General features: G+C 37.2%; 1 protein-coding gene across 3 annotated transcripts in view; it reads left to right on the forward strand.

Annotated features, from left to right (window-relative positions):
* The window catches only part of LOC129035254 (uncharacterized), a 253,820-nt gene that overhangs the window by 153,745 nt on the left and 85,181 nt on the right, over positions 1 to 14,894 (forward strand). Inside the window, exon 4 of one of the 3 annotated variants that reach the window (XM_054485513.2) lies at positions 2,437 to 8,351. The exons of 1 other annotated variant lie outside the window; for it this stretch is intronic. In XM_054485513.2, the coding sequence (XP_054341488.1) occupies positions 2,437 to 2,493 (57 nt within the window). In that variant the 3' untranslated portion in view covers positions 2,494 to 8,351. Of the gene's footprint in view, positions 1 to 768; positions 919 to 2,436; positions 8,352 to 14,894 lie in introns of those variants that run through there. One more of the 3 variants, XM_063664301.1, reaches the window with a different exon arrangement.

Below are 14,894 nucleotides of genomic sequence, written 5' to 3' on the forward strand. Positions count from 1 at the left end.
TAAAGTCTATGGTTTAATCTCTTACTTAAATACAGTCATTTGCATTTGAGTAACTTGACAGTGATGCAGGGCAGGTGACCCCCCCAAATTGGGGTTTAGCCCACGAGGGTTATTGGCTTCACCCAGGAAAGAATTCAAGGGAGAGCCAGTGGTGTTAGACAGCAACTTTTATTGAAGCAGCAGCGTACAGCAGTGGCAGAGCTACTTCTCCTTGTGGAGCAGGGCCACCCCATAGATAGTGAACTCAGAGTAGTGGCCAAGAGCCAGTTCTGTAGTCATATTTATACCCACTTTTAACTACATGCAAATTAAGGCGGGATGATGCAGAAATTTCTAGGAAAAGGATGGTAACTTCCAGGTGGTTGGGTCATTGCCATGGAAAGGGGTGGTAACTTCCGGGTGTTGCCATGGCAATGGTAAACTGATGTAGCACACTGGTGGGCATATCTTACGTAATGTTGCTTTTGCCCCAGATGCCCTGGACCTTTTAACTAGTCCTCAATCTGGTCCAGTTTCCGAGTCCCTGCTCCAGAGTTGAGTACCACCTCCTACCTCAATGGGCAAGAGTCTAGAAAATTTAATCCTTCAACCTGGTAACTTACATAATTATTTTTCTTTGGATGCATTCTAATTGTTTCAGGGTTTTCTAGAGATGGACAATTGAGAAGGTGGCAGTCTTGCCCATTTCTAGCAAAATTTCATTAAATAAATCCTGGCAGACAACAACAAAAAAGCCCTAAAAAGAGTGTTTGTTATTTTGCCCTCCAGGTGCAGATTGAGATGTGACTTTTATCAATCAAGAAAATTGATCATAAGAAAAAGGAGATTGTGACTTAGAAGCTTTACCTCTAGATTTGTCGTTTATATTCAAAAGTACATTGACAGTCCTCTGTTCCTTGAACAAGACAACATGCCTCTTTGCAGAGCTCTTGCATTAGCTTTTCTTCTGTCTAGAATGCTTTTTCCATAGTATATATGTGCCTCATTCTGTCACTTTTTTTTTTTTTTTGAGATAGAGTCTCACTCTGTTGCCCAGGTGGAGTGCAGTGGTGCGATCTCGGCTCACTGCAACCTCTGCCTCCTGGGTTCAAGCGATTCTCCTGCCTCAGCCTCCCTAGTAGCTGGGACTACAGGCAGGTGCCACCATGCCCGGCTAATTTTTTTTAGTTTTTTTTTTTTTTTAGCAGATACGGGGTTTCACCGGGTTAGCCAGGATGGTCTCAATCTCCTGACCTCGTGATCCACCTGCCTCAGCCTCACCTCCCAAAGTGCTGGGATTACAGGTGTGAGCCACCGCGTCTGGCCTCTGTCACTTTTTAAAAGCAACAGCTTAAATGTCAATGCATTGTCCTTTTCTAACTATAGTTTATACAGTCCTTACTCCTATCACTCTATCTAGTTTTGTCATAGTATTTACCTAACAGAAAACTACTTATTTGTTTATTTATTTAAGTCAACCTCCCTTACTGGAATGTAAATTGAATGAGCAGAGGGCCTTTCAGCTTTATCTTCTACTACCATTCTAGTTCGTATTACAGCGACTGGTGCATAATAAACAATATACATTTGTTATATAAAAGAATGAGTACAAAGCATATAAAGACAACCTCCATTGTACAAGGGCATGGAGAAAATAAATAGTGATACATTTAATGAATTTATATATTGAACAACTTTAAACATCACATCTAAAGAGCTTAACAAGTATTTGTTTTTATAGTTTTTGCTGAAGCACCAAAATAGAGGCAAAGTTTTGTGGAGGCCAAGTGCTCCCTTATTCTCAAATGGAGTTTTAGACCATCCATGAATTACTTGCAAAAGGCATGTCCTGAAACTCTGCACTACTAGACCATCGTACACCTTTAATGAATTCTTAGATGCATTTTATATATGATGTTATGTACATAAAAATGAATGAATTCATTAGAAGACATTTTAAAAAGGGGAATTTCCCTGGACAAAGAGTTTTAGGAAAGTGGAGTATTTCTTTTGAAGCTATGTGAGGAGAGCTTTTGGAAGAGCACTAAGAAATTTTGATAGGTATGCTTCGTGCTTCTGTAGACACACGGTTGGCACCTGACTCAGATATAAAAAAATCTCAAGGTTTTATCATCGCTGGCAGAGCAAGAGGAGAGATGGCCAGAGTGGGACACTGCAACCCACCCACGGAAGTTGGGGCGAAGACGCCCTGGGCCAGACCTATAACACATAAATAGAAAGGAGCTGGACTTGAGGGACTTGATTTTGAGCAGGACACTGTCAAAAGCCCCCACCTGGGAAATTGTACTAATAGCCCCCACCTGGGAAACTGTACTAATAGAAGAGTCAGCGTGGGGTGGTGTGTTAGTTTGTTTTGATGCTGCTGATGAAGACATACCCAAGACTAGGCGATTTACAAAAGAAAGAAGAGGTTGAATTGCACCTACATTTCCGCAGGACTGGGGAAGCCTCACAATCATGGCGGAAGGTGAGGAAGAGCAAGTCACATCTTAAGGCGGATGGCGGCAGGCAAAGAGACAAAGAATGAGAGCCAGAGCCAAGTGAAACGGATTTCCCCTTATCAAACCAGCAGATCTCACGAGACTTATTCACTACCACGAGGACAGCATGGGAGAACCCGCCCCCACAATCCAACCATCTCTCCCACCAGGTCCCTCCCAGAACACGCGGGAATTATGGGAGTACCATTCAAGATGATATTTGGGTGGGGACACAGAGCCAAACCGTGTCAGGTGGACTGCCAGTAAAAAGGGGCGGGCGTGTGTTAATGCTTTGGAGAAGGCATTGTGTCTCCGATAGGAACTACAGGTGAGAGATCCCAGTGACAGAAGGTCGCCAAGGAATCTGTGGGAGAGGAAATAAGAATTTGGCTGTCTGTTCCCAGTTGTTTGAGACTGGGGAGAAGACGATGAGAAAAGTTTTAAATTGGATGATAGGTTGATACTCAGATATTAGGCAGAAAAGAACTTTTATACTCCTGAAAAATGAGAGTTCTTCTTAATAACTAAGTAGAAAAAAATGTCAGATCGGCCTAATATTTCATCTGGGGATAAATAAGGACAGTTCAAAATTAGAGCAGTAGTGAGAAAAAAAAATGGTCACTCTCTGCTTTTAACCTGACAACTCTTATTCAATATTTAAATGTTATACAGGTTTTAGATAAAATACTAATAAGTAAAACACCTATGATAGAGTTCTGAGTAAAATGTACAGCATTCTGTACTTCATAAAGAATATAAACTCAAGTTTATTATATATATTAATGTTCTCTCTATATTCTTTCTATATAATCTATTATATGTATTTTCTCTAATAGTAGTTTAAAAAACCCACACATACAGGTATGTATAGAAAAAATTGGATGCTGACACACTTACCTAATGTTAAGACAATTTTATCCCCTGGGATTGATTTAAATTTTCTTCTTTATATTTATTTCCTCTGGCCCTGGAGGCTGTGTATACTTATTCTTTGATGCAAATACTTTTTCTTTTTTTTTTCAGATGGAGTCTCACTCTTGTCGCCCAGGCTGGAGTGCAGTGGTGCTATCTCGGCTCACTGCAACCTCCTCCTCCCGGGTTCAAGCGATTCTCCTGCCTCAGCATTCCAAGTAGCTAGGATTACAGGTGCCCGCCACCACGCTCTGCTAATTTTGAATTTTTCGGTGAGACAGGTTTTGCCATGTTGGCCAGGCTCATCTTGAACTCCTGACCTCAGATGATCTGCCCGTCTCAGCCTCCCAAAGTGCTAGGATTACAGGTGTGAGCCACTGCACCGGGCCGCAGGTACTTTTTTGAATCCTTTGAAGATGTCTATTGGAAAATGTGATTACACTTCCCAGGAAGCAGGTGATAATCTCTCCCTAAGCCCCTTGACAATGGGTGGTCCAGCCTCCTGTTGGGGTTGGTTGGTCCTTTGGCATGATTTAAAATTTCTTAGGCAAATTTTTATTTTCAGGCAGCCCCTCGCTGGTTGATGAGAACCATCTGCATGCTGTTGCCCCTGCTGATGAGGGAATTCTAGCTGGTTCCAGGGCTGCTTGTGCTTCCTCTGCACAGTACTTTCTTGTTATTACCGTGGCCTCTTGCCTTTATTTCATAGGCCTTTGTCAGACCCTGGGTAACAGTTTTCCTAAATATCCAGGGCTCCAGGAGGCCCTTTTTCTAGGCTTAAAGCTCTCCTAACTCCTTCCCAGTCGGGAAATTGAGACTTAGAGCAGACCAACAACTTTCTCCTAAAATAAATCACCTCCTCTATCTGCAACCTAGGTCAGCTTCTCTAACTCTTTTACCAGCTGGAGGCCAGTGATCTGCTAAGGTCATATGTGTGCACATGTTGCTGGGTGAGTCTAGCTTTCTATAGGCTATGGGAGTGGTTGACATACATTTCCTAGGACTTCGTCATACACATAATGGAAATAATTCCATGTGAACATGCCATTTTTAGCTTACTAAATCCAAAAGTATATTAAAAGGTACTTTATGATAAATAGAAGAATAGAAGAATATTTTCACTTTGTAAAAGTTTTCAATGTTCTAATTCACTCATTAACAGTAAAAATCACATAAATATCTTGATAGATGCTGAATAAGAGTTTTATAAAGCTCATTATTTATTTTAAAAATTGAAACAAACAACTTATAAAGTTGAATTTCTACCATATTATGTATTTTTTAAATTCTCATAAAATTGAATGGAAACTTCCTTAATGCGTTAAAAGCTTATACCAAAATATAATGCAAATATAAATATTTGATGCATATACATCAAATATCACATTTAAAGGTTAGATACATTATCTTAAATTGGGAGCAAAACAAGTGTCCAATTTTAATTATTGGATTTCAATAAATCACTTGAGATTAGGGCTAATTCTTTGGAATTCATGTAAAAGAAATATGGATTTTGAAAATTTTGAGAAAAAAATAAAATAGTATAACTCTATAATTACAGAGATATGATCCGCATGAAATCCTAGTAGAATTAACAAAGAATGAGTGTTAATAAGAGAACTGAACAAGTTTGCTAAACATGAGGTCAGCTTTCTCAATTCTTCAGCATTCATTTAAGTAAGTAATGCCAACCAAAACAAAAAATAATGTAATATAAAACAATAGCAACAAAATTTTAAAAGCATTTAGAAATTAACCTTGGAAAGAAATCTATAAACCTTTATAATAGAAATTTTAAAATTGTAATAAATGAAATTAAAGAAGACCTAAGTAAATGTGGAGATCTATTATGTCTTTATTTAACAATATAAAAGCTTTTATTCCAAAATAAACGTATAAGTTCAATGTAATTTCAATAAAGATTCAGTAGTACCTTTGAGGAACTGAACGTATATACGTATATACAAAATATACAGATACAAAAATATCTGAAAAAATCAGCTGACAAAAAAGAAACAGGGTATCTTCTTAGTGATATATAAATGTATTACAAAGCCTAAGTAATAATATTATAGGAAATAAAGAGTGAAAATATTAATGTAACAAAATAGAGTTCAAGAGCAGACCCCTTGATCTGGGAACTAGATAAAGATGAAAGTGGTATCATGTCCAATGGCAAAAGGTTGAATGGTTCATAAATTGTTTTGGGAAAACAGACTTACAAAGTATAAAAATAAAATTGGCCTTCTATTTCATAGCATACACAAAGGAGGACTCCTGATTGATTAATGATTTAAATGCAAATAGTAAAACCATAAAAAATAATGGGGCTATGGAGACTTCATTGCAGAACCTTAAAAGCACAATGTATATGGATTTAACTGCAATGGATTTATCACCATAAAAATTCAGGATATTTTTCCAGCAATGAATATTACAAAAAATGTTAACAGATGGACGACAGATTGGGAGAAGATATTTGCAAAGGGTTTAATATTAAAACTATACAAAGAATGCCTTCCAAGTAACCAAAAAGATGAAAAAATTAGTAAGGAAATTGGCAAAGTATATAAATGGCACAAAATGACTGAAAATTATGTGTATAGATGTGCAACCACATTAGTAATCAGATAAATGCAAAATAAAATAAAATACTACTTCACAGTTATTGGAGTCCCAAAATGGAAAAGAAACTGTGTTGATAAGAATATGGAGAATTGATGCTTGTCGTCTATAGCTTATGGGAACATAGACTGGTGCAGCCTTTCTGGAGGAAATTACACAGTGATGGATTTACAAATGCTTACATCGTACTACTCAACAATGTGATCTTTGTTATTTTATTCTGGAAAAATCTTGCCCCCATTCCAAGCAGGGACATGTTTTGTGGAAATAGGTAATTGGAGGCAACATAGCTATTATTATTAGGGGAATGAATAAAAGCAAAATGTGTTGATTACATACTATGATTGTATTAGTCTGTTTTCATGCTACTGATAAAGACATACCTGAGACTGGGAAATTTACAAAACAAAGAGGTTTAATTGGACTTACAGTTCCACATGGCTGGAGAGGCCTAACAATCATGGCGTAAGGCAAGGAGGAGTAAGTCACATCTTACATGGATAGTGGCAGGCAAAGAGAGAATGTACCAGCAGGAGAAATGCCAGATGCTTATAAAACCATCAGATCTTGTGAGAACTCACTCATTATCAAGAGAACAGTAAGGGGGAATAGCCCCCATGAGTCAGTTATCTCTGCCTGGCCCCGCCCTTGACACCTGGAGATTATTACAACTCAAGGTTAGATTTGGGTGGGCCCACAGAGCCAAACCATGTCAATGGCATTCATAATCAACATGTCTGATCTTAAAAACTTCATGTTGACTAAATAAATAGAAAAGAGAATATTGATAGCATAGTAATAATTACAAGTACCTTCGCAAAACATTATTCTTGTTTTAGAAAAAATTCTCATACTGAAAAAAAAAAACCCCAAAATCATGAAATCAAGCATTTATTCCATTGATAGATGAATGGGGGTAGGACACAGGGAGGAAGGTGAGAAATATAAGATAAAATATATAATAAAATACAATGAAACAAAATGGGGCCTTTCAGACTGATGGTGAACGTGTATCATGATTTATGTGAAATGTTTAATTCAGTTATTTGGACCTGTGGTAAAAATCAAATATCATGGGGTAAAAATTAAATGAAATTTTATTTTAATGCACAGGAAAATTGGTCATGCAGACAGATCCTATTCTACTATCAATCTCTTTTTAGGAAATCCCTTTACAAACAGTAGACTGTTGAGCATTGTTTCTTCAAATTTTCTATATGTGAAGATTTAAAATATTAGGCATTTTTGAATATGGAATTGATAATGTATGGTGAAGGCAATTTCTTTGTGTGTTTTAACAATGCTATCCAATACACAATGAGTATGTAAAACATTTCTGTCAACTTCAAGTCTGCCATTTTGTTCTATTACTTGCCAATATTTTCACTGCATGAAATTAACTTTAATTTCTTTGTTTCTGAGGAGTTGGTGACTTTCTGTAACATATTTTATGTATAATCCAAAACAATCCATCAAGCACTCCCTCCCCACACTCCCTGTTTTTCTGTTGACATTCAGATTCAACACATTTATAAAATTAAGGACTGTTTTGCCAATCTCAGGTACCAGGTGTACTATACTTTGAGGTTTATTTATTTTCTTCAAAGTCAGACTGGATTTTGGCCCATACTTCATTTGAACTTCTCTCCTTGCATTATTTGTCTATAGGAGAAATATTGATTGGAAAAGCAGTGTAGAATAAAGTTAAGTATCTTATATAATTTTTCCTAAATAATTAAAAATGAGTTTTTTTAAAAAGTGATGTTAAAATTGTTAAGTAAAATCCAGTATGACTGATTCTTGGATTGACTTCCCAAGGATTCAGATCTCACTGGATAAGCATGTAATATGTCTTACATGATAAAGTATCCATAAGAGTAGCTAATAGTTTTCTTAGCATGTAACATTCAAAACTGAGCAATTAATAATATGGAGTGACCGGTAGCTAACAGTATTTAAATTTAATGGAAACTTCACAAATTCATGTTCTTCCATTTCACAGGCGAAAAGGCTGATATTTAACAGTATTCAGTTTTTTGGGGGAATACTTTTTAGGAGTAATAATATTTTCTAAGTGCTTATTCAAGATAAGTTTTACATTATGGGAAAATGCAAGTTATTAATTCTCATTAGGTTTATTTAGTGTTCTGTCACTCTTACATTTTTAGAGATTTTCCTAATAAGATATGTATATTTTGACATCCTCTCAATATCTTGCATGGTATTTAATATTGATATAGATATTCCTTTATGTTATCCTGGAGTTTGAAAATGCCAGCTTGTGGTACATCCTTTGTATATTATGAATTAAAATATTTGCCATTCTTTAAAATACCATGTTATCCATGATTCATCTTTTATTAACATTAAATCCACAGACTGCCATAAGCATACTCTTATCACAGTTTCTTCTCACCTAAGTATTTAACAATATAAATCAATGTGTTAGATGTTCTTTCATGTGCTACTAGGGAAAAATAACTGGCTTTTAAATGATTTTTAGTTGTAATTGTAACAATAGCTATAGTTCTCCTGATGGCTTTTTTTTCCCAGGTGGCCTATTTTTATCCTGACATTTTTGTCCATCTATGAATTTCATCATAGGGAAGGAACAGCAGTTTGTCTTAGAGCAGCTCAATTTCAATCTCCAGGTGACAAGCTGATATTTCTTTCCTTTGAAGAAGATTTTAATATGATGGGTTAAATGTCAAGGAAAAAAAAACCATCATATACTGAACCTTGATAACCTCATTTCTCTTAATATTAATAACATATTGACATTTGATTTTTTTAAAATGTTCTATTTTTTAACAGATGTCAAGATTTTTAAGTAATGCATTTATTTAGGTCTCTTGCACCTTGTTACAAGTCATTTAGGGTAATCACATTTTGGTGAATATAAAAAATAATCAAAGGTATTTACTCATCTTCAGCTTACTGATAGTGTAAAAAGAAAAATTGTGAATTATTACACTAAAAATTCTGTGATAGACTGCATTCATTTTAGTTTAAAAATGGTATCTACTATTAATAACATGAAGGAGCCAAAAAACTAGAGTTGAAGAAATAACTTCTATTTATTAGATGATAAAAGGAAAGTAAGTTATAAACAGGAGAATTTAAAATCGTTTCTTAAGTGTTACTGGCTTCTTAAATAGATTTTACATTACCTTTTTGAGAGACACAATTATTTAAATATTGAGAAAATAGAACGTTATGTTTACTATCTGTTTACCTAAGGCCATTAATTATACAACAAATATTAAATGTAGTAATGTGCCCAGAATTGGTGGGTTCTTGGTTTCACCAACTTCAAGAATGAAGCCGTAGACCCTCACGGTGAGTGTTATAGCTCTTAAAGACGGTGTGTCCGGAGATTGTTCTTTCTGATGTTAGGATGTGTTTGGAGTTTCTTCCTTCTGGTGGGTTTGTAGTCTCGTTGGCTCAGGAATGAAGTTGCAGACCTTTGCAGCGAGTGTTACAGCTCTTAAGGCGGCGCATCTGGAGTTGTTTGTTTCTCCCAGTGGGTTCATGATCTCGCTGGCTTCCGGAGTGAAGCTGCAGACTTTTGTGGTGTGCATAAAGGCACTGTAGACCCAAACAGTGAGTAGTAGCAAGATTTATCGCAAAGAGCAAAAGGACAAAGCCCCTACAGTATGAAAGGGGACCCCAGCAGGTTGCTAGTGCTGACTTGGGCAGCCTGCTTTTATTCTCTTATCTGGCCCCACCCACATCCTGCTAATTGGTCCATTTTACAGAGAGCCTATTGGTCTGTTTTACAGAGAGCTGATTGGTCTGTTTTGACAGGGTGCTGATTGGTGCGTTTACAATCCCTGAGCTAGACACAAAAGTTCACTTCTCCACTGGATTAGCTAGATACAGAGTGCTGATTGGTGTATTTACAAACCCTGAGCTAGACACAGAATGCTGATTGGTGCATTTACAAATCTTGAGCTAGATACACAGTGCTGATTGGTGTATTCACAATCCCTTAGCTAGAAATAAAGGTTCTCCAAGTCCCCACTAGACTCAGGAGCCCAGCTGGCTTCACAAACTGGATCCTGCACCAGGGCCACAGGTGGAGCTGCTTGTCAGTCCCACACCTTGCACCCGCACTCCTCAGCTCTTGGGCTGTTGATGGAACCGGGCGCCACTGCAGAACAGGGGGCGGTACTCCTCAGGGCGGCTCTGGGGGCGCAGGAGCCTACGGTGGGGCGTGGGGGGGTGCTCAGGCATGGCGGACTGCAGGTCTGGAGCCCTGCCCTGCCTGGAGGAAGCTAAGGCCGGGTGAGAAATCAGCACAGCGCTGTGGGCTGGCACTGCTGGGGGACCCGATGCACCCTCTGCAGCTGCTGGCCCGGGTGCTAAGCCCCTCACTGCCCGGGGCCCGCAGGTTGCTCTGAGTGCAGGGCTGCGGGGCCCACACCCACCTGGAACTCACGCTGGCCTGCAAACGCCCTGCGCAGCCCTGGTTCCTGCCCACACCTCTCCCTCCAAACCTCCCGGCAAGCTGAGAGAGCCGGCTGCAGCCTCAGCCATCCCAGAAAGAGGAGCCCACAGTGCAGCGGTGGGCTGAAGGGCTCCTCAAGCGCGGCCAGAGTGGGCGCGATGGTCGAGGAGGCGCTGAGAGCGAGGGAGGGCTGTGAGGGCTGCCAGCACGCTGTCACCTTTCAGTAAGCCCCTTACCAAGCCTGAAAAGTAATTTCAGTTTTACAGCATAAAAACAAAATCAGGTGCGGCAGGAGATGTGATTCATGACTCTTACATAGCTTTAAAATGAGGAGGGGATATGGGAGGTTTTTAGTTTCTTAAATAAATGCTGCAAGTATAGCTTACTCCATTTATCCTTTCTAACAGTCGCTATACACACAAACACAAGTATGAACACATGTAAGATGTGTAGTCTATACTTTTAGGATGGTAGCCACTAGCCACGTGTAACTACTTAGGTTTAAATTTAAATTCATTAAATTTTAATAAATTAGTAAGTTCGTTTTCTCATTTTCACTAGTTCGATTATAAGTGCTCAAGAGTCACCTGTGGCTGCTGGCTTTCCGATTGAACGGTACAGGTCTAAAACATTTCCATCATCGCAGAAAGTTCTATTGGACAGTGCTGCTAATTGATTTCTCAGTGTGGAAGGAGGTGTCTTTAAACACCTTTGATTCTTTCATAACATTACATTCAATATTTAATATCTAGTCATACATATTTTCCACTGTTATGGAGCTACAATATGCATCCATGAACTTTTCACAAATTTCTACTTAAAAAAAATCAATACCACTGTATACTGTCAAGTTCTTAAAAATTTAAGAACTTAAAAATTAATGTTTAAGAAAATTTAAAATTTAAGTTTAAGAACTTAAATAACAGGACGGCTTAACCACTCATCACGTCGTAAAGAAGATACACTTTCTTAGGAGAAATAAAAAAGATTAAGTATTCATGTTTGGTTACTGCTATGGTTTGAATGTCCTTACCAAAACATGTTAAATTTAATTGCCAATGTAACAATATTGGGAAGTGGGGCTTTTAACAGGTGATTAGGTTATGAGAGCTCCACCTTCATGAAAAGATTAATGCCCTGATGGAAGCAGTGGGTCAGTTATTACAGGAGTGGGCTCCTAATAAAAGTGCAAGGTGGACTTATCTATCTTGTGGAAGGGTGCCTTCCACCCTTCTGCCATGGGGTGACGTTCACCAGCTGGTAGGGCCGTGCTCTTGGATGTCCTAGCTTCCAGAACCATGAGCCAAATAAATTTCTTTTCTTCATAAATTACCCACTCTGCAGTATTCTGTTACAACAGCAAAACACAGAGTAAGACAGTTATTTACTTTGCAATTAACTTTTTAAAAATTAGTCACTCTGATTTGTTTGAAGGCAAGATTTTGTTGTTTGAATTTGTGGCCTCTACTGAAACTTCTCTTCGAATAATTTTTCTTCAGACTATGTTATTTTGTAATTGCATAAGGAGTCTGACATTCTAAAGAATGCTTTGAGGGAATTATCTTTTTCTAATCTGAAAAATTATTGGTAATAAGGGCCATAGTAATTTCAATTTCAGTTTCAACAGAATATTATATTAAAACACAAGGGGCACAATTTACAAGGCTAGTATGATATATTAGGTGTAGTTTAAAAATGATAAAGTGCTTTAACTAAAAGTTATTTTATATCAACTTAATTATCTATCAAAGTAAGTAACTTTATCTCTATCAGAGAAAAGTTATACTGAAGTTCAGAAAGGTTATCTAAGTTAATGTAAGTTGTGATTGCAAAGTAAGGATTTAACCTTATGTCCTCCAAACTTGAAGTCCTGTTTTTCAATTCTATAGCTGTGGTGTGCTGGTAAACCAGCTCTTAAAATTAAAAAAAAAAAAAAAAAATTAGTGCTTTGCCACATCTGCTGATTTTTGTGATGTAAATACTCCTGTGGCTAAATTTAAGCTACCAATGATTTAAAAAGCGGCCACAAAATTGTCAAATAGTTCATTATTGTCTGTCCTGAGTCAGTCTGAGTGACTGCAGCACACCAATGCCACTCTGCTTTTCTAATATACAGAAAAATTGTGAGTGAAGGGGAGTAGGTGGAAGAACATTGTAGAATTATGGAGAGTCACCCTTTTCTGCTCCTGAATTTTATTACATAGTATTTTCAACTAGGGAGATCTATCTGAACATTCATCCAACTACGATTATTGAAGGTAATAAAAATACGTATCTATAATTCTTTTCTATTTGAACTTTGTTGCATGGTACAACAGATTCTAAAAGAAAAAATCTAGTGTACTATCATTTTCAATGAAAATTCAATTTGATTCTCTTTTGTGCTCTCTCAACAAGCTGATGCCAGGCTGGCGTCCAACCACAGGTAAAGAATAATGCTGAATGATCAAGTAAAACATAGGAACAACCACATGCATATCGTGATATTACATGTCTCCAATGATGAGACTTTGTCCTCAGAAAACAGGAGACAACTTTAGACTCAACTGACCATGCTATCTAATAACTATCATAAAGAACAGCATACTGTTAACTATACAATGTTAAAACTATTGGTTTTGTTTTTACAGATGTTCTCCAAATTATAATTGCAAATAATCATTATTAAAAATTGCACTTAACAGGCCAATTTGTTCAATTACGTGCATGCATATTTTGGTGTTAACTGAATTCTCTAGGTGCAATGTTGGGGCAATGTTACCCTAAATCTAATACAGCATTCCACAGAAGAGATGATCTTTGATTGAAGTGAGAGCCTGGTGAAACCTCAAAAACATTCTCAATTCAAATGATCTCTATCATGTTGAAATGTCCCTACACATAAAGCCACCCATTAAGTGTATTAAAAAGGTGGTTCTGTAGGCTGCACTGCAATGGACTCTGAAGGAGTACGTTTAAAGAATGGTTGAAGAACGTGTACTTTCCACAATCACACTATATGGATTTGATGAAAGTTTAAGCTTCTACTGAAATAGAATTAAAATAGAAGAAAATTAGGTACCCAAACTTCACTAACTTTAGGCCTCTAGACACATAGTTTTCTAGTTCTTAAAGACTTTATATCCCCTTAAATACATTTCCTTAGATCCTCTTTTCCTGCTTTTAATTTTGTTTGCATTCCAGTTCACCTTTTATTATGCACATTATACATCACTTTTCAGTAAAACCTGTCTTGACCCACCCCCGAGTAAATTTACCTCTCCTCTTTCATTGCATATGTAACACATCTGCATTTATTCTTGCATCTATTACACTCCAGTGTCCTTTTGTTTGCTTCGTTTTGATCCGTAAGGGCCTATAGCCTTCTTGAGATCAGGGATCCTGTTCGTTTTGTGTTGCCTGTCAGTGACTTGTCAAATATGTCGAATAGATGACTGAACAAATCAGCTTACCTGCTACCAAAATTGCCTCACAGAGTTAGGCTTTATTGCTGGGTTCTTAGGCCATTAAAAAAAAATCCTGGTACACATTTTAAAGGCACCCCTATTTAAAAAAAGTGACCATCATATTTCTGTGTGTTCTTTATATAAGAACTCAGTTAATAAACTTCTTTTAGAAAATCTTTGTCCCTCTTAAGGAATTCATATTATTATGAATTCACAACTCTGCCTATCCAGGTTTGAACGGTGTTTCCATCAGTTACCCTCTGAGTGACCTCAGGCGATTTGTTTAGGATATCTGTGCTTCAGTTGTCTTATCTTTTAAATGGGGCTAAGCTGGGCACATTGTCTAGTGCCTCTGTAATCCCAGCTACTCAGCAGGCTGAGGTGGGAGAATCCCTTGAGCCCAGGAGCTGAAGACCAGCTTGGGCAACACAGGGAGAACTGGTCTCTAAAAAATAAAATTAAAAAAGAAAACGGGGCTATAATCATAACCACTTCTTGAGCTTTGACTAAATTAATATATGAAAATAACTTATAATAGTAAGAAAACATCGTAAATGTTGACTATTATTTCTTTTTAAAAGATTTTGAGGCTTATATTTCTCACATTATTTTTCTTATTCAGGTTTTGAAAACATCTGAAGGTAATATTAATATCCATTCACAGTAACTGACCACATCATTAGTATGTTTGCTTTCTTCTACTTCTTCCTATTTTAATATGATATTTCTGCACTGCCTTGTTTATGGTATACCTGTGAGATGCCTACTGTATGCCTTGATCTTTTATTTCAAGTTGTCTTGAATAACTTGCAGAACATCTAGAGAGCAAATTATTAATAAATACTAAATAGCCTTGGATATTTTACCTTTTAATGTATGTGCATATGATCTTTACATATATATATATATAAAAATTTTTTCCTGTCTGTATTCTCACTCATCAGATGTCACTTTTGCATTTGTCAATATATTCTACCTAAC

Source organism: Pongo pygmaeus, chromosome 3 (genome assembly GCF_028885625.2).
Source record: "Pongo pygmaeus isolate AG05252 chromosome 3, NHGRI_mPonPyg2-v2.0_pri, whole genome shotgun sequence".
NCBI lineage: Eukaryota > Metazoa > Chordata > Mammalia > Primates > Hominidae > Pongo > Pongo pygmaeus.